The sequence below is a fragment of the Caenorhabditis briggsae genome (assembly GCF_000004555.2).
Source record: "Caenorhabditis briggsae complete genome, chrV, whole genome shotgun sequence".
Classification (NCBI taxonomy): Eukaryota; Metazoa; Nematoda; class Chromadorea; order Rhabditida; family Rhabditidae; genus Caenorhabditis; species Caenorhabditis briggsae.
In genome coordinates this window covers 12,508,426-12,528,197 of record NC_013488.2, presented here as the reverse complement: position 1 = coordinate 12,528,197, position 19,772 = coordinate 12,508,426, and the positions used below count along the sequence as shown (strand labels likewise).

The 19,772-nt window shown below is 38.3% G+C and overlaps 6 protein-coding genes across 6 annotated transcripts; 2 read left to right on the top strand and 4 right to left on the bottom strand.

The window, feature by feature from the left end:
- Positions 1 to 1,769: 1,769 nt before the first annotated feature.
- On the bottom strand, positions 1,770 to 2,880 carry CBG19037 (the record flags this gene model as incomplete). The annotated part of the gene is made up of 2 exons (XM_045237854.1): positions 1,770 to 2,566; positions 2,826 to 2,880. The coding sequence occupies 2 exons, from the start codon at positions 2,878 to 2,880 to the stop codon at positions 1,770 to 1,772; spliced, it is 852 nt and encodes a 283-aa protein (XP_045096647.1).
- Positions 2,881 to 3,643: 763 nt separating this feature from the next.
- On the bottom strand, positions 3,644 to 6,367 carry Cbr-frpr-18 (the record flags this gene model as incomplete). The annotated part of the gene is made up of 9 exons (XM_002637294.1): positions 3,644 to 3,743; positions 4,031 to 4,102; positions 4,152 to 4,238; positions 4,524 to 4,652; positions 4,700 to 4,830; positions 4,997 to 5,122; positions 5,594 to 5,735; positions 5,784 to 6,181; positions 6,254 to 6,367. The coding sequence occupies 9 exons, from the start codon at positions 6,365 to 6,367 to the stop codon at positions 3,644 to 3,646; spliced, it is 1,299 nt and encodes a 432-aa protein (XP_002637340.1).
- A 2,942-nt stretch (positions 6,368 to 9,309) lies between these two features.
- CBG27152 lies at positions 9,310 to 9,795 on the top strand (the record flags this gene model as incomplete). Its single annotated transcript, XM_045237853.1, has 3 exons — positions 9,310 to 9,408; positions 9,548 to 9,606; positions 9,711 to 9,795. 3 exons carry the CDS (start codon positions 9,310 to 9,312, stop codon positions 9,793 to 9,795), a joined length of 243 nt encoding a protein of 80 aa, XP_045100174.1.
- A 1,134-nt stretch (positions 9,796 to 10,929) lies between these two features.
- On the bottom strand, positions 10,930 to 11,027 carry CBG27151 (the record flags this gene model as incomplete). Its single annotated transcript, XM_045237852.1, has 2 exons — positions 10,930 to 10,949; positions 10,988 to 11,027. The coding sequence occupies 2 exons, from the start codon at positions 11,025 to 11,027 to the stop codon at positions 10,930 to 10,932; spliced, it is 60 nt and encodes a 19-aa protein (XP_045100173.1).
- Positions 11,028 to 11,490: 463 nt separating this feature from the next.
- CBG27150 lies at positions 11,491 to 11,532 on the top strand (the record flags this gene model as incomplete). The annotated part of the gene is made up of 1 exon (XM_045237851.1): positions 11,491 to 11,532. One exon carries the CDS (start codon positions 11,491 to 11,493, stop codon positions 11,530 to 11,532), a length of 42 nt encoding a protein of 13 aa, XP_045100172.1.
- A 7,725-nt stretch (positions 11,533 to 19,257) lies between these two features.
- CBG27149 lies at positions 19,258 to 19,371 on the bottom strand (the record flags this gene model as incomplete). The annotated part of the gene is made up of 1 exon (XM_045237850.1): positions 19,258 to 19,371. The coding sequence occupies one exon, from the start codon at positions 19,369 to 19,371 to the stop codon at positions 19,258 to 19,260; it is 114 nt and encodes a 37-aa protein (XP_045100171.1).
- Between the last annotated feature and the right edge of the window lie 401 nt (positions 19,372 to 19,772).

Sequence of the window (19,772 nt, the reverse complement as noted above, 5' to 3'; positions counted from 1 at the left end):
ACCAAAGAATAGTGTTTCCCAATTATGTTTCTCAGTTTTTATTATAACAAAGTTATATATTCCTTCACAAAGTCGACGAATTTCCTTCAATTCGGAAGAAATTCGATGAAAAATTACCGAAAAACGGCATCGCTAAAATACCGTCGAAAAACTGCGCGGCGTCTTTGCGAAAAGGGGCGGATCGCTCCGCCCCCTTGTTTACTTGTTTGTTTGTGAGTTCACCGGTGCGATCTTTTTGAATTGACAATACTGATTAAATATAGGTAATATTATGATAATCAAGCAAGCTGGTGAGCCTTCGGCGCGATTCAATCTAGTTTTTTACTGGTTCTTCCCTTTTTCTAAATGGGTCACGTAAATTTATATTTATTTTTCAAGTTTTTCAAAAGTTGACAGACGGACATTAGGACGGACAGACGCCTCTAGCGTTTTATATATAAGGAAGATAATTCATTAGTTGAAAATTGTTTGATATCTTTCAAAGGAACCGAGATAATTGAGCTCAAATACACGTATAGGGTGGGCTTCTATTAGGGAAAATGTCTAAAAATGAGAACCGGCTAAAAATGAGGCATAAAAACTTGGAACCCAAAGTGAAAAATACTAAAATATTCCCAGCTATTAGATGAAAAGGTTCTGAAACAAAGGAATTCGGCAAAAACAAGACAAAAAAGTTTTCGAGAGGGGGTTCATTTTACTACACAATGCGAAGAATAGAACCCGACACGACAAATTGTAAAGAGATAAATGAAGCGAGATGAGCCAGGTGAGAAATTGAGAGATCCCTTTGGCACGCGTCCTGTTGATCAGTGTCTCTCAAAACTAATGACAGGCCAGGAAGACGCAGGAAGTAAAATAGTACAGCATACGTGCAGTTCAAAGTGAAGAGAGATGGATTTCATAAACTTTTTAAAATGTTTGCGAGTCACTTTGCTAACTAAACAAGTACCATATGAATCACTCTCTATGTTGCCGGATTGTTGACGTTTTTGAAAAGTCGAGAGTGGAGTTCCAACAGAAAAAAGTGACCATTTGGATGAAGTATGTATACAAAACTGAACTGGTCTGAAGAGAAACAGATGCGGGGGATTGGCAGAAATAGAGAGACTAATCCGGCAAAGACATAAGTGCGGCGAGTATGTCAATAGCCAGTAATGTCCGCCGGTTTGATGGGTTTCAATGAGCCAGAAAATCTATGTGGGAGGTCAAGGGGCTCGTGGTTCATAATTACGAATAGATGGATGAAAAATATGTATAAAAACCTGGAATATGGTCTGGGGCAGGTAATGAATTAGAAAAAACGAATTCGAGCTTTGATTGAAGACAAATCTGGGCAATAACTACCAATATTAAAATTGGCTGGTGTATATATAGATGGCTGGCGTATGTAAACTAAAGCCCAGAAGGTTAAACCCGGGTGGGCGTAAACCGACAGCAATTGACAACCATGATTTCGCAACTTTTAACGAATATATCTCGGTTCCTGTAAAAAATATTTAGAAGTTTTGAAAGCAAAAATGTTTGCCTTGATATCAGAAACAATTCATCAGTTGACAATGTTTTAATATCTCAATCAGGAAACAAGATAATTAGGTTCAAAGGAACGATCTTTTTAAGGAATTTCACAGATGCCGAAAGTAATAATTCCAGTTTAATTAAACGTGATGAAAAAAAAATGAAAAAAGGCAAAAAAAGACTACGTGAATTGGTTTAGAAACCATTGACCTCTGGGAAAGTAATATAAAAGAATAGGGAAATGAAAGGAAGAATCAGTTCCCACCTTCTCTGAGTTTCAGAGAAGGTGACCTGGGGATCCTGGGTCCTAGGTCGTGGGTCCTGTATCCGGGTGACCTGGGTTCGGGTGATCTGGATCCTTGTGACCTGTATCCGGGTGGCCTGGATCCGGGTGACCTGGATTCGGGTGACCTGGATTCGGGTGACCCGGGTCCGGGTAACCTGGATCCGGGTGACCTGGGCCTGGGTGACCTGGATCTGGGTGACCTGGATCTGGGTGACCTGGATCCGGATGACCCTGGCTGGGTGACCTGGGTCCGGGTGACCTGGATCCGGGTGACCTGGATCCAAGTGACCCTGGCCGGGTGACCTGGGTCCGAGTGACCTGGATCCGGGTGATCCGGGTCCGGGTGACCTGGATCCGGGTGAACCGGGTCCGGGTGACCTGGATCCGGGTGACCTGGGTCCGGGTGACCTGGATCCGGGTGAACCGGGTTTGGGTGACCTGGATCCGGGTGACCTGGGTCCGAGTGACCTGGATCCGGGTGATCCGGGTCCGGGTGACCTGGATCCGGGTGAACCGGGTCCGGGTGACCTGGATCCGGGTGACCTGGGTCTGGGTGACCTGGATCCGGGTGACCCTGGCTGGGTGACCTGGGTCCGGGTGACCTGGATCCGGGTGACCTGGATCCAAGTGACCCTGGCCGGGTGACCTTGGTCTGAGTGACCCTGGATCCGGGTGACCTGGGTCTGGGTGACCTGGATCCGGATGACCCTGGCTGGGTGACCTGGGTCTGGGTGACCTGGATCCGGGTGACCCTGGCTTGGTGACCTGGGTCCGGGTGGCCTGAAAATAGCAAAACAATAAGTGGAAAAACTGAAAATTATCGAACGTTTTAAGGCAAGCCAAAAGATTGTAGCCGCAGATAGTTGGCGAAAATCGACTGGTACCTTAAAGGTGGGGGGACATGAAAAAAAATAATGTTCTCGAAATTCCGTTCAAAGATGCCTCTCGAGGAGTTGAACTTGTGAAGGCGATGATTGAGGGTGCGGCGCCGCTACCGACAGAGCCACGCGGGCAAAGAGAAAGCGCACGCCCGATTGCATACATAAAGACGAGGACGACAGCTGTACGCAGAGTGACATTAAGCGTTGTACACCGTCACGGTAGAATGCATACTCTAGCTACAAAAAAACTACGAAAAATCTCCTGTCCCCCCACCTTTAATAAACTTTGAAATAGAAATCACTGATTTTTTTGGTGAAAAATTTAGAAAAAAAAATGGCCGAAAAGTGGAAGCACCGGCCCACTAATACATATTTTACGGTATTTTGATTTTTCTGAATGAATTCAAGGCATAATTTTCAGTTTTCAAGTCATTAAAATATATTTTCAATATTCAAATCACTGAATCCATCTCGAAACTTCAGGAACTGGGATATTTCTTAATCCAAAATTTTTAATGAAAATCGAACTAAATTCCATTCAACCTACCTAGGAAACTGTGACGGCATTAAAACAACGATAGACAAAAAGAAGGACCCACCAACTCCGCACCAAACATAGAATGTCCCGCCGCCCGTTTGTTCTGTGTGACACTTGAAAATTCATTGCTCCCTGGAGTCATTTGTCGGGGGACTCGCACTTTCATGACATTGGCTCTCGAAAAGAAACTTTATTCTCACCGCCACAACAAAATATATATACACATTTATGTTTGGATGGGAGAAAAAACTGGGGAAAAAGAGAAAAGAAACACCCGTTTTAGTTGTTCTAATTAGGAATAATTCTTGTGTGGAAAGCGAATTCGAGAGAGAGGGAGAGAGAGAAAGAAGATCGGCACATAGGAAACTGGCAATTATTTGGAAATTAGGAAACAATAAGGGACTACGAATGCTATAACATCTACTAGCATGGTTGGCACGGTGACTCTGGTTCTCCATCTGGAGTGTCCTCGCTGAATGTTATTGTGATTTCAGGCATTCCACGATGCTCCACTGCTGACATTCTGGAAATAAATATTTTTAAATGTAATTTCAGTTGTTATAAACACTATCTGTAATGGAAGGGTCAATAAGCTGTCAAGATTGAGCTAATTTTTCTTGGCTCCTGTGCAAGATATCAAAAGTGTGTCAATTGAAAAAATGTTTGTGAACAATTTAATAGTTATCAACGTTTTTATATATTTGACAGGAACCGAGAAAAATCGGTTCACAATGGAAAGTTAGGATGCCTTTTTATTGCAGGTTTTACGGAAAGTTCGAATAAATACGGAAATCCAAGTCGTTTACTCACTTATGCAGTTTCTTCTTCCTCTTCTCGTTCGGCAATCTTGGTAATTTGTAGTCTTCGAAAGGAGCAAGGTGTCTGCAAAAAAAGTAGGAGTCTCAACTTCCTCAGCAATGAAACAACTCACTTGCATGTTCGTTCGTTGTATTCCGACGAGAAGCGCTCGCTTCTTTTCTGCATGTAAATTGGTTTGAGCAGAACGTCCGATGAGCGGCTGAAAATATGGTTTTTATTTATTCAATACTTTTAAAAATCATGCTTTGACATAGAGGAGAAGTTAGCGCATTCCTCTGAAAATTAGTAAAAATATTTTTTATGCAAGTTGCAGTTTTTGGACGGAACCGAAGATTTTGATAAGCTCGTGCAGTCAAGTTAGTTTTTTTTCTATTCTTGTATTATCTTGCTTTCGATTTTACCTCGGACAGATGCGCGTTCAGAATTGGCTTTCTATAACTAGAATAAAATTCATTTAATCCTGAAAATTCTTTAGAATACAAACCTGCTATTGCTCATTCGAGAGCCTTGTCTTTGAATTTGACCACCCGTTTCACTTGAAATCCTCATTGATGCTGTTCTAGACATTGCTGTGTAGTTATTGTAGTCACTGACGGTGGCACAACATCCGTTCCTACAAAAAACTGAGAAATTTCTCAAAAACTTCTGATTTCTCCTTACTTCAAAATGAAAATCAATGTCTGTCTGTACTTCTCGGAGAACGTAAAGTAGATTATGAAGGTAGTCCCCGAGTTGAGTACAACGAGTAGGTTCGAAAGATCGTTGAGCCAATATGCCAATCCCCTCGTGCTCTGCAACAAAATTCCAGATTGTTTTGTTGACATATAAAGAGTCACGAGAATCGCGACGTCGCGGGTTTTTTGTAGGCATAAACGAGTAAACCGAATGGACAGAGAAGAAGAAGAAGAAGGCTCTCGGACACCAACACGCAATCACAATGACTTATTCAAAACGAACCTCGTCTTGGAACAATGTTGGGAAAATGCTTTCGGAGACGTTTAGGAGGAACGGCAGAGTGTTGCAAATGGCAAAAACAAATGTGACGATGAGAAGCATCACTGTTGTCGATTGTTCTCGTTGTTGCTGGAAAAGGAGTATTTGAAAATTACTGGAAAAGGCTTACTGTATATAATTTAGTAAAAAATAACATGAGTTTTTTCTTCAATGTTACAAAATATGAAGATGCCCAAAAACTAGAATACCGAAAAACTAGAATATAAAAACTAGATAGAAGCACTCCTAAACCGTCAACTTTGGACTCGATTATCTCGATTCTATGCGAGATATAAAATTTTATCACGTATCAATTATTGGTGATATTATGATAAACAGCATATCAGTTGACACATTGTATTATCTATCATAGGAATCAAGATAATTGAGATCAAAGTTGACCGTTTGGGTGGGCTTCTACACATCAGAGGAAATATGGAATTCTAGTTTTTGGGCATCTTCATAGTTCTTAATCTTCACGAAAAATCTCATATTGTTTTCTGGTAGAACAAAATGAGTCTCATTTTATAAAACTAAAAAGACCGGTAACTAGATACAAACCTGTCTTGTGAGCATCTGCCTGGTTTGGCTGAGCTTGCACATCGCCACAATAACATGTCCATTGGCAAACGCCATCACAGAGAATGGAACCAAAAAGTGTGTGACAATGTACATAATTGTGTAGTATCCCACGTAGTACCATCTGAAATTCAGTTATTTCATAGATCATAGCTTTCCATAATTTCCCTACCTATGAGTTCCCGGATCTCGTAACCATTTTTCGTAAATGGCTCCAGTTTCGGTTGCCACAAATCGATATTCGAAAAATCGAACGAAATTGTAGAGAAACGCAGAGACTATAATGACAAGAATGGCATTTCTTGACTTTCGAGGAGTGCACCACACTCTGACTTGCAACGGGCGACACACGGCTACCCAACGTTCCAAAGTTATCATGACCATTATGTAGACGGAACATGTCTGCATCATCAGGTTGATTGGATAAATCATTTTCAGAATATATGCCATATATGTTGATAAGGACCGATCATCCGCCCATAAGTCAAGGTTTGGAATCACGAATATTGGAATCGACAGGGTAAGAAGAGAAAAGTCGAAGAATGATAGGGCACATAGAAGTACATTTACCTGAAAAATTTTCATTTTGTTTTGTTGGATTGCTCTTCTTAGGCATTCCAAAATATTTTTCAAAAGACTTACAGATGAAGATCGCATGTGCGGTCTACTGAACAAAATAAACGAAAGTGTATTTCCAAAAATTCCTACCAGCACAATAACGAGGATGGCACATGCCATCAACTGCTGGCTTTCCATGTTCTGAAAATATATGAAATTTTTAGAATTGAACTGAAAAGAAGTAGTGGAAAATGGTGCCAGACTAACGAAAAAATGATGAAGACTTGGGGAAGGAAACGACTGGAAAATTGTGGCTAATTCAAAGAGCAAAGAAACTGGACAGAAGAACAGAAGAAGAAAATGAGGATGATGGAATACAATCGTAATGTAAAGAAGAAGAAATTGTACTTGTCGGGCAATATGTGATAAACAAGTCATTATATACAATTTCAGTCTGATTTTCTGGTCACTATTGTCTTCGTGATTTTTGCTGAAACTGAACTGTTTTTTTTTCCGGGAACATGAAAAAATAGTTTCAAACCGATTATGACCGAATCCAGAGAAGTTGGGAGAAGAGAAAGACCAAGTTTTGTCTACATAAGACCCAGTTTCCCATGTTATTCTCTAGTTTTTTATCACGAGAAAACTTTTGGTCGTCGGGGGCTTTTGAAGGAAGAAGAGGTGGGAAAGACATCATGGAAAGGCAGAAAAAATGAGATGAATCATGGAATTTGGTGGATGGGCGATGATGTGGGTAGAAGGAATGTATCGAATAGAGAGAGAGAGCTACTGCAGTTATATGAATACAAACAAATCAGAGCGATATATAGACACGACTATATAATTGGGTTCGTTTGAAATCTTGATAACGAATATTCAGATATTTCTTTTACTTTCTTCTATCCGGCTCAATGTTCGTTATCCTCGTTTTTTTAAAAACACTGTTGTCAAAAATCAGTTCCATGTCAAAACAAAATCCAAAAACCCTACATGAAAAGTAAGGCCCGGCTCGAGTATGAAATTTTTCAGAAACTTCTTCCGAATAAAAAAACTTTTTCTTAAAGGTGGGAGGACATGAAAAAAAATAATGTTCTCGAAAATTTCGTTTAAATATGCCTCTCGAGGAGTTGAACGTGTGGGACGAGGATTGAGGGTGCGGCGCCGCTACCGACTGAGCTACACGGGCAAAGAGAAAGCGGTCGCCCGATTGCATACATAAAGGCGAGGACGACAGCTGTACGCAGAGTGACATTAAGCGTTGTACACCGTCACGGTAGAATGCATACTCTGGCCCCAAAAATCCCCCGTAAAATCTCCTTTAATGACACTTCGTTCTTGGTAAGCTTATTATTCGACAGAACATTAGTTTTAAAGGAGGCCAGACACCAAAAAAAAAGTTTTCCTGATAATTTGCATAGAATACCCCCATGAGGGGCTGAACTCATGACAGGCAGCTCAGGGGTACAGCGCCGCTACCGGCTGAGCTACGGGGGCGCGAAGGCGGCTAACGACCGATGGTCTACATAAGCGCGGCGCGATTTCGTCCCCCGAACTGTCCCCCGAAATTTTTGCTGTCTCGCCTCCTTTAAAAAATTTTTGAAAAGATAGAAAAAAATAAAGAGACCCCGGGCCTTGAAAATTTTGAAATAAGTCCGGTCCGGCCCGTTAAAAACCAAACTCTTTACAAATCTACCTAACTTATTCTTCAAACCATCCACGGAAAAACAAGATTCTGAATCGAAGAATCGAATTGAATCAAATTGAATCATCTTATTTTTCCGTTCGTGCACTTCTCCGTGAATATCTATCAAATTACGGGCATTCGGGAAGAAAACAAACCTATGATATTGACATAAAAAGTGAACTGTTGGCCGAAAGGGTAGGTCCGGTACCGAAATCCGTAAAAGCGTAATGGAAAGAATTAACTATTTTCTGGCCATCTTTTTAGGCTTTCCGAAGATTTTCACCAATTTTGAAATACTTTTTCAAACAAAGAAATCCGAATTTTTTGTCACAGCACCTATTGAAATCAGAGTAATATACCGACCACTTTTGTTTAAAAAGAAGATAACCGGGAAAACCAAATCACATGAGTGATAGAAACACAGATTATATTGTTTTCCCGAACGTATTGTCAAACAAAATCCTCAAAATTGATCATTCAGAAACAAAGGGAAGTAGAGTAAAAGTAAAAGCATATGTAGGATGTACTACGTGCGAATTTCTGCTCGTAGATGAAGTCCACGCATTCATCAAGACTACGAATGAATACGGGTGCCCCGGCGCCGCTTTGGCACGTGATCTTCTATCTCTGATGCACTTTTTCAAAATATTACTGTAATAGCGACCAATTGTGATCGCCAAATTTACGGAGTTGCATAAACAACAAAATACCAAAAAATAGAGTGGAAAGACCTGTTCTTTGGGAAAAACTTGAGAGAGAAGGAGAGGTTCAGGGCAAAAAAACTGGCATAATTTCTAGTCATAGTCATGTGGGAATTTATGAATGTTCCAGCTAATTTCAAAATAAAGTCATCGCTCGTCTGGCATCTCAAAAAAATGTTTCGGTAAACAACTTGACTGACGAGGACAAGTGCCACAAATTAGGGGCCTTTCAGAATGAGTAGGTGAGATCTTCGGAAATCAAAAGATCTAGACTGGAAAAAAATATTTCTGCTAAGATCTGGGGCATTTTATAATGAAAAATTAAAGCTCCAGTTCCCACAATTAGATTTGTTTCAGTGGTTTTACTGAAATTTTTCCAAAGAAATCAATTCCTATCCCACGGAATTTCGAGCAATTTACTTTAATCCTATCTACGAGTTCAAAACTTCACCAAACACTTGTAGGTCTCTGCATTCTAGGAATGAAATGATCTCGCTCTTGATTTAGTTCAGACCAATTAATTTTTAAGAAAGACAAGAAAGTTCTATAGAACTATTAGTGGAGCACCTCAAATTTTAATAGAGCACGCATCATTCGGAATGATCAAAAATTACACAGCTTCCTTATTTCTAGTGGGAAATTCAAGCTTGTTTCTCAAAACAGAGAGATTCCAAATCGAAACATTTCTATTTCAGGACTTGAGAATGAGATCTGATTGGGATGACGTGTCTCTCGGAATGACTTTAAAGTGCCGGATGAATCCAAAAAAAGAGAGATATCAGGAAATATGTGACAATTTCAACTCCCCCGAAGCATTTCCGTTCCAAGAAAAGATTCACAAGACTTTTGCAGAAGCAAAAAAAATTGAATATTGGGGGAATGAATGACGAAAAGTAACAACACAAGAATACTCGTTTTCTCCAGATGCGAAGGTGGGTCAATGATGCTAATTGTCGAGTCCGCATGAGATGAAAAAAAGAAAAAAAGAAGGAGACGTCGCTTAAGCTCACACAGCAACTGTGTGAATCACTTCACGTGGATGTGAAAATGTTGCTGACTATAATTATAATGAAGTTGGAAGGAAGTGAGAGCAGATATAAAAGTACGCAATTATTGAAGAATCGAGAGTTATAGACACAAAGAGAGTCGAGAAAAGTAAACAAAGAGCAGGGATAATTGACGAAATAGACCTTCTGATGAATGTTTCATCGTTCATGGGAAAGACGGCCCGACTTTTCTAGGTCAGAGATAGAATGTGTGTGTGTGTGTGAATCACAGAATAACTCTCCCCCGTATGATCAAGCTTCTGGAATCTCTTCTGGGAAAACAAATGGGTGTGTGGTTTTTGGTAAAAAGAGAGAGCGAGACCGATTTGGCATAAACGATGTGGGTCAATAAGAAGACGGATGCACTTTTTGAAAAAACTATTCAAGATGAGGTTACCGAGAGTCAGATTTTGATTTATTTTGACGACAGAAGGCCTATTTTGGAAGAAAAGTATAAATAATAAAGCATCTGAAAGCACATCTTCTAAACTAGAAACACCACCATCCCAGTGGTCCGGAACGAGAGGAACAACAATAAGCAAAATAAGTCCGCAAAAATTTGTTAATGAATTGAAGAGGTCAAAGCATATATGACGAAAAAAAAAGTTGGTCACTGGAGACACAAAAGGACACCATGACAACTTCTAAATTCGAAATCTGACACCTTCTGGGAACAACAAACCATTCATCTCTTCCAGATGATGTGACGGGCGAAATTAGCAAGAACTAGAATAATTAATTTGATGTAAGGAGAAAAATTCGAAATAGAAAGAAAACTTTGAAATTTCGTGCGAGCTACTCGAAAAACAAGAAAGGAAGGGTGCAATTACTGAAAAATAAACATGAATGGCAAGCGATATGATGCATTTTTGGGAGAGGAGGAAAAGCATTTCAACCATATGAGACTCGTAATGAGACAGACAAAAAAAAGAAGAAGGCGGAGGATGGACACAATAGAAAAAAGGACAAGAACATTTCGTCCAAGATGGATTTCATGGAGTAGGACTCAAAAAAATACTGACTAAGCTAAAAAAAGGGCCCTAACACTGTCGAGTTTGAGCTCAATTATCTCGGCTCTTATAGAGATATCATAAACGTGTCAATTGATAAAATGTTTGTTATGTTATGATAAACAATTTATTAGTTAACAACTTTATTATGTGTATATTATAGGAATCGAGATAAATTGACTCAAGGCTAAAAGTTTGAGGAGGCCCTTCTATTACAGGTTTTACGGTATATTTTTAGAAATTTTCAGCACAATATATGAACCTAATTGTTCAATAATCGGATTTCATACTGTAAGTCGTTGTTCAAAAAATTTAAATCTCAACAGATAATATTTGGTTCTGAAAATCAGAAAATGAACAGTTTTTCGATTCGTCACTTTCATTCGAAACTCTGCGGAGCTTCCGCCTTTTCGACATTTTATCGCGTATTTCCGGAGGGCAAATGGATGAATTGAAAGTGAGGAAATGGGATTGAAAACGAAGTGAAGAACGGAAAAAAGTGCGTCGTGAGGTGACGGGATAAGCCACGTGTGAAAGTTGATTCCGTTTTTTTTTTCAGATGACTTTTCATAAGTGAATGACAAAGAAAAATACGGAGAAGAAATCAGAAGAAGAATTAAGAAAAAGGACTAGAGTAGTAAACATGTACGAAAAGAAAACGCTTTTTGGAAGAAGAAGTGAATTATAGTTATTACAGAAAACGCAGCTCTTGGTCATCATTTATGGGTCTCTAGGATTAGATTTTTTGGGGCGGTGAAAAAAAACAGAGTGAGAGAGCAAAACAAAACTGAAAAGTTAAAATGGAAAGTGTGGGAGAAGAAAAAAGAAGAGCTGAAGTTTCAGTGCTCCTTTTTAAAGGTGGGGAGACATGAAAAAAATAATGTTCTCGAAATTCCGTTCAAAGATGCCCCTCAAGGATTGAACTTGTGAGGGCGATGATTGAGGGTGCGGTGCCGCTACCGGCTGAGCCACGCGGACAAAGAGGAAGTGGACGCCCGATTGCATACATAAAGGCGAGGACGACAGCTGTACGCAGAGTGACATTAAGCGTTGTACACCGTGACGGTAGAATGCATACTCTAGCTACAAAAAAACTACGAAAAATCTCCTGTCCCCCCACCTTTAACATTTTTGGGTTTCCCACGATTATATGGCATTTGGATCAAATAATTTTTGCAAGAACTTTTGAACAAAAGATGTCGTAAAGGACAAGAGATCTGGACAAAAGATGTCGTAAAGGAAGATGTATCTCTTTAAAAAAATTGTCGTAAGCACTAGAATAGAAGGCGAAACTATCTTCCACTTTGCCATACCACTTCGAGCAAATTTATCTCGGTTCCTGTGGAAGATATCAAAAAGCAATTAACTAACAAAGCGTTTTTGATATTTTAATAAATATTTTGTCTTTTAACCACTTTTTGATATATGTTACATGAACCGAGATATGAAGACTCAAATGTGGCCTTTTATTATTGTTTACGGTAGTTGAGGTCAAATTATCCATGTTATCATAATGACCTAATTTCTTAAATTTAGCGAAGTTAGTTAACTAAATTTGTTCTATAAATTTATTCCGGCTCATAAAAATATTGCCTATTTATCTAAATTTCTAATTTGTCTAAATTTTCTATACGTCTAAATATTATTGGATAATGTTCCGAACGGTTGTACCAGGAATGAGAACTCGGAAAAGGAGAACTGCTACAAATGAGAACTCGTACGAATAAGAACTCGTAAAATACATGTCAAAACAGGGATTTTTTGATAATCTTGAAATATTGTGAAGAACGAAATCATTTCAAAAATATTTTTCAAGAAAAGTTGGGTCCTGAGCCGGAAATTGGAGCCTTACCGGCTGAGTTCTTATTTTCTAGTTCTCATATGTAGCAGTTCTCATTTTCCGAATTCTCATTCCTGGAACCACCTTCCGAACTTCCACTTGAACTTCTGCTTAGTACTGACTGCTAAAATCGAGATTTTTTAAAGCAACGAGGAACGATGATTATGTTGAGCGGTTGATTTCCACTATCTTAACCAAGTAAGAATTAAGAATTATGAATTATTCTCTCCACAATTCAGTTCCGCCTATTCTGTTTTTTCTATTTTCCTAAATGTTATATTCTGAATAGTCAAAAAATTTATTTTGAAAATAAAATATATCTTCTCATCCGTTCGCTCGGTTTTTCTCTTCAATTTTTTTCTGACTCTTTTCGAAGAATTCGATAGCACAAAAAAAATGAAAAAGCATTCAGAAGGGGATTTCAGGCATCAACTGTGCCAAGTGGAACCACCATATGTATATTTTTGAACACCCAAAAAAACAAAAATGAAATAGTGCGGCAATTTTTCGGGTAGTTTAACTGGAAAAGAGAGAAATGGGAAACGAGAGGGGGAACATTTCCAAAAACGGATCTGAAAATGACACGACGGAAATTTAGAAAAAAACATGCACTACTTCGAAAATTGATTTTTGAAGAGATTTTTGAAAACGCATGATGTCAAATATCGAAGTTTGAAAGCGGTTGACCTACACATATGTCTGAAAAAATTGGATTCTCTCAGAAAAACACCTGTTACGAATTGAAGGACGAAAATTCGGAAGGATGCTGAAAAGTCAAAATTGAATCCGGAAGATAAAGCTACAATTTGATATCAATGGTTTTCATGAGATCAGTCTGATCAGAATAATACAAAACTTTTGGGTTCAAACCATCTTGAAGGAAATTGAAAAAAAAAAAGATAGACGAACCAGATATCAGACATCTCGTTTAATGGAGAATTCATTCTATGAGTAGTCTCAATCATTCTCACATTCATCGTCATTTCTCAACATATATTTCAAAGAATTCCTTTTCCGTGTAGTACAAAACCACGGCGACGGCACAAACTGAATTATAGTATTAAAAAAAGTGCAGAACCAGTATTCAAGCAAGAGCAAAACTAATATTCTGATCTCACACTTCTCATAAACGATCAAGAATCGAGAGGAACAGATTTTCTAAACTCTGGAAATAATTGCCAACCCCCCCCACCCCCCCTCGATCATTTTTCTTTCTTATTTTCTGTGTTTTCAGCAGCACCCCCAGGATAACAAGTCAGTGGTGGTGACGAAACAAATTGAAAATAACAAAAGAATCGAAGAGAATTCGAATGATATCGAGCAGGTGGTCGATATGAGGAAGATATCAGTCGAAGAAGAACAAATAAAATGAAAACGAGAAACACGGAAAACGACAAAACAATAAAAAAAATGTATTAGTGATTGTGATATGGATGGTGGTTGCGGTTGAAAAGTGTGGCTTCAAAACACATGCAACGTATTTTAAAGTCTTCACTCATTCTCACTCATAAAATTCGTTTATTACTCGAAAAATGTGTTTTTTCTTCAGCTTTCACTTTTAATTTTTTTCGTTTCGCCAAAAAGTCTTTTTCAGAACTATAGATTCGAAATTATAAAATAGGAACTTGAGGATAGTATACTATTAGGATCTGTCTTGGTAGATGATTAAAGCTATTTATAAATCGCTGACGCCAGATAATTAGAGGTTACCAAATAAAAAGTTTGTGACGTGAGCAACAGTGGGAGCCACTTCTGAAAGTTTTGGGGTTTTTCGAGCCGCCCGGAATCCGAATCTCAAAAAGACAGAGTTCGAGATGATACCATTGGCTTTTAGGGGGAGTAGCTGTCAAAATCGCGGATTCTTCTCTTCTCAGCGTTTTTTTTCACTCGGTGCACACACAGAGAGAAATGCTCGTCTTCTCCTCTCAAAACACGCAATTTAGGGTCTTTCAGAAGTTTTGTGGTGGCACCACCAAAGAACGGAAACTTGGTATCGTTGAGGATAAAAAAAGAAGAAGAAACAGAATCTCGATTTCAAGTAAGAAAGAAACGCAGTCGGGTAAAAAACATGATGAAAATGGTAAAGCGATTGGGATATAATGGGTCATAAACTGAGAATTACTGGGATAGAGGGAATTGATCGAAAAACAAAAATTATAGATTTTTTGGTGTTAGTTATTTTCCGTGGGACTTTTCTATTACAGGGGCCCTTCAATTAGAGGAGCTTTTTTTATGTTTCCGGCTACTTTTACGAATTTTTCGTTAAAAATTCGTAAAAATTGATCAACTTCACCAAAATTGAACAAATTTTTGAGCAAAAAATATTTCAATAAAAATCTATGAAATTGTGAAGTTTCTGGAATATTTTAACTTGAAAATGTACGGAAATTGAAATTTCAAACAACCCATTTTGAAGGGAACCCTTCTATTACAGGGGCCTCTTCTAATATAGGTTTTACGGTAACTCATTTCATTGAACACAAATGAGCCGTCTTCTGGCAATGGTTGCAGTGAAGAGGTCAATTTAACCGGGAAGGAAAATTTTTTCTACCCATTCAAGAGGTCAATTTGGGTTGAATCTATTGTGAATTGCAACTTTTGACCTGCAGAGCTTTCTTCGGTCTATTTATCGAATTCAATGAGATAAGAATACAAAGAATCGCGAATTTCAGAGAATTTGGACAAGTTTTACCAAATTTAAACAGATGAAGAGTGATGAATCGAGCCTTTTGATGGTCATGTTTCAACCGAATAAGAGGAGATGAAAGAATACATCGATACTACTTTCGGTGTACTTGTCAGCGTGACGGAGTGACTCGGACCAACGAGATGCAGAAAAAGAATTCAGAAGGAAATGTGTCGAATGACGGACGGGAAACACGATCATGTCAAACTGGTGGCAGTAAGGATGGCAACAATAATAATAGTATCAATATACCTTTGGAACAATATGAGACTAGGAGAATGAAAAAGAGATAGAGAACACTGGACAGTCAGAGAATAAACCATTTTTGTTTTGAATTTTCGTAGAGTGAAAATGTTATCAAATTCCAGCAATGTAAATCAAACATATTTTTTGAAAAACTTTCAATTTTTCGTTAGAGTTCGGAAAACCGGAACTTGGAACATTTGAAATCCAAAAAGTAGACTTCAAGCTGTCAACGCCCCTCAATCGTGGGTTGTCTGAATCACCAGGCTCGTTCCGGATGGACCATCACTTCAGGGTTTTTCTTGCCCATTTGAAGGACCCACTTTGACGGGACGGAAACATTTGCAACTTATTATGTAGGCTAATTTGTGAAAGCAAGTTTGCATTGCGATTTTCAGAACCACGGTTTTTACGACCAAGACCAAGAAATCAAATAATCACAAAATACCTTTTTCAAATTCATTTTCTATTTTTTTTTCAAATATACCTAATTAACTTCATACGAACTCAGAGAAACCAAAAAAAAATATGATTCAGTTTTTTCCTAAACAACGCTCGACGTATTCATGAAACTAGTTTTTTTTTCGCCAAAAACTTTCCTCACTATCATCTTTTTCTGACAGTTGTTGTCCTGACATTTCTAGTTTTTTTTTTCATTTCAATTCAATTGAAATGTTAACATCAGTGAGCCTTGATCTTCGAAAAGTTGACCGGTTTTATTTTTGGTCATTAGATGTTTTACATGATGCACAACAAGCTAACTTATTTCTGCAAGAAATAAAAACGAAGTGACGTCTTCTTAGAATTCAGCTAATTTCCAAAAATGAAACTTTGGAAGGAAAGAGAAGACGTCAGTAATTCTTCTCTTCCAGAAAGGGTTCCCGATTGAAAAAGGACACCCGAAAAAAGGAAACCGACGTTTCCGGGGGACCATTTAGAAAAGAAGAAGGCTTCGGAAGAAGAAAGAATTCGGGATTGACAGGAAGAAGCGGATGTTGAAAAGAAAGAGACTCGGAGAATCGAAACTCTGACCGAGGGGACGATTCCAGATTTAGTCGTGACGGATGGATCCGAAAATTTCCAATGGTGGCTTTCGGGTCTGAAAAGAATTTCGAATGAACAGAAACGAATTATTTATAACATATTTCAGGGAATCCTATTATTTTATGTATCTCTTTTTGAAAAATTGAAAGTTTTTGGAAACTCAAATATCAATATAACGATGACCAAAGACGACAAAATAGTAGTTTGATCTTTTTTGAAGAAACAATAGATGAACTCACAACACCGCAGATGTTTTTTTTGACATGTACATATATAATGACTCATTATCTTTCCTCCAAGTCAAAAAGATTTTGAATCAAAAAAATGTGAAAAAGTCCTATAACTGATCTTTTTACATCACACTTGACAAATTACGGGCCGGGCCGATGTCGAGCCGGCCCGGCCGGCCCTGTTTGTACAGAAGCTGATATTTTCAAGAAAAATTTAAAAACTTTCTATTTTTGTCTACGTTCTACTTTGTTTTTTTGTTGGTTATTGTTAGTTTTTCTGCCGTTCTGAATGAATACCGTAAAACCTCTATTAGACGGGCCCCCTTAGTTTCAACTTTGAGCCATTTTTTCTCAGTTCCAGATATCAAAAAGTTGTCAACTGATAAAGTGTTTATCATAATAATACCAATATTTTATCAGTTGACACATTTTTAATGTCTCGTATAAGAGCCGAGATAGTTCTGCTCAAACTTGACAGTGTGGGGATATTACAGGTTTTACGGTAGTACCTTTTTCCCTTCCATTGGCAGAGAGAAATTCTTTATTCGGCCCGACCCGACCAGACCCGGCCCGTTGCAAGTATGCCTTTTCACTTACTGTGAATCAGTAGAAGATATTCCCACACACCAAATTAACACGGATAACTTATGATTTTGTCTTCCCATTACTCTCTCATGAACACTCATGGAAAAACATGTTCATTTGGTTTTTTTAGTCTGACAGGTCGTGTGTTTTTTTCAGATCCTACCTATTTTTCGTGCCGGCGTCAGAGCACGAATTTCATTGTAGCGTGCTTGACATTTTTCCGCGTATCAAGAATCAGAAAAAAAATAGATTCCAATTTTGTTTGGTCTGACTAGGGGTTGGAGTCTAGAGACACATGTTTCTGAAATATTGATTTTAAGTCCTTTCTTACCTGTTTCAATGACACTAATTCTATATTTGTTCCAAGTTTTCAAACTGTTTATACTATTTTGATCCGAACTCTTCTCATAAACCCTGTTTCGTTTTTCAATAAATTTCTCCTTCCTGGTATTTCTATTCTTGATTGCTTTACGTTCGTAGAACACATAATTAAGATTCTAAAAACAATATGCCAGATTTCCTAATTGTTTTTTCTCCTTTTTCACCGGCCAATCAAAAACATAGAACTTCTCCCATTCCAAAGTTTTTTCCAGCATTTTCATAAACGCATTTACCCGATAATTTCATTCTCTCATAAAATCTCAGTTTTGAACTTTCTGCACTACTACTCTCCTCCCATATATGTTCTCCTCTTACTCACTTTATGTCTCGGTCTATTGCTCTGATAGCACGTCGTCACGAGAGCCCATGTTCATTTCAGTCATGTTTCATTTTTTTGTTCGAAAACTGAAATTTGAGCCAATCATGGTTTTGTCACGAGAGAGAACTGACACAGAATCGAGACAGTCCGAGTGTATCGTACTTTTTTTTCTTATGACTAGCCTAAGTGGGACCAATTTGACGGTGACTCCGCCACCGATTCTCCTCACTTTCTACAGAACAAGACACGAAATAGTTGTTTGTTAAAAGTGTCCCAGAACTTTATTTCATTTCGAATACTAAACCATTCATATATCAAACTTTCTATCAAAATCACAATTTTCGTTCGAAAACTATGCCACAGTGAGCTAAAGGTCCTTCGGCAAGCCGTCAACGGCCCGCCCGCATCGGCAAGGAAACGTCTTGCAGTTATCAGCCCCGCTTTGCCTTTGCAACCTTTTTTAAATGTTCCTTTCATTTTATTTAAGTCTTGATGAGTTATCCGGTAATCAAACCAATTCATTTCAAAATTATCCCAAAATAGACTGAACACCTCGATTTTTGAATTTCCGCACGACTGGCTCGTCGTGCAACTAATCTTATCTTCATTTTGACTGCACTTTCCATACGATTTGTTTCTGTAACATGCCCTTCAGCGGTTCTGGGGCGTATTACCAAGAATAGGAATACTCTTGTGGCTGGTACGTATGCAGAGCACCATAGCTACAAAGTCTGCTGTTTTGTATTCGCGAATCCATTATGATTTCTTCTGACTTTCTGAGGTCTATTTTGGACTATTTTTTCAAAAGATCAAACGAAAGCTCAGATCAGCATTTACACTACGTGAGGTTTCAATCTGAAAATAGGGGCTGTTCTGAATATTTGAAATGATATTCTGAGTTCAAGTTATGTCTGCGGTAAACTAATTTCCTGCACATTTCCTTTTCGGTTTGTTTATTTTATTCTCTATGACTTCTTCTTCGTATTACCTTGTTCCTGATTTTCTACCGTTTTGTTCGTAGATCAGGAACACATTTTGCTAACCGTTTCAACTAGGAAAGTATCCATGGAAACCAAATACCCTCGAGGACTTCATGCTTTCTTCATTCTGTGATCGCTCTATCTAAATACACACACCCCCAACAATCTCATTAGCTATTTTTTCCAAAAACTTGTAATTCTCACGCTCAACTAACCTACTTTCCTCGAACAACGCTTTCCTTCTATTCTTTTTTTTTCACATACAAACCATCTCCTTGGAAACCCGGAAAGGATACCTCACACCAAAAGTTGTCATCTTCCAAACTTTACTTCTTTTTCTTATATATAATCATTAGTTGTGCTCTTTACCTCTTCGTTTCTTTCCTCTACTCTATCTCTATTCCCAACATTCATTTCATTCACCTTCGAGTTGCTTATACACTCATTTTTCATCAACAAAACTTTGAAAGGTTTTTCTAGTTTTTGTCTGATTAAGTTTTATGTTTTGATATCTTGTTCACCAAAAATCTCAAGTCTCGGGCTGGATTGATTGAGCTCGTTTTTTTGTGGAAGTAACTCTAAATGGAGTCCAGAAAGTTCCGTTTTTGGCTCCGCCCATTTTGGAAGAGTGGATTGTCGGGTTCCTCGGCAACGGAGCTATTCCTCCTGTTTTATAAATGCCGCTCTAATTCTAAAAGATCTTTTAGCTCTAAATTAACGATCCATCTAAATTAACGAGTTCTATATCACTCCTATGGGAAAAATGAAATATTGTCAGTTCTGTTTGTTGACTATTGCTCTTAAACTCTCTATTTTCTAAAATGAGATGTTTTCCGTTTTCCCAGATCTAGAAT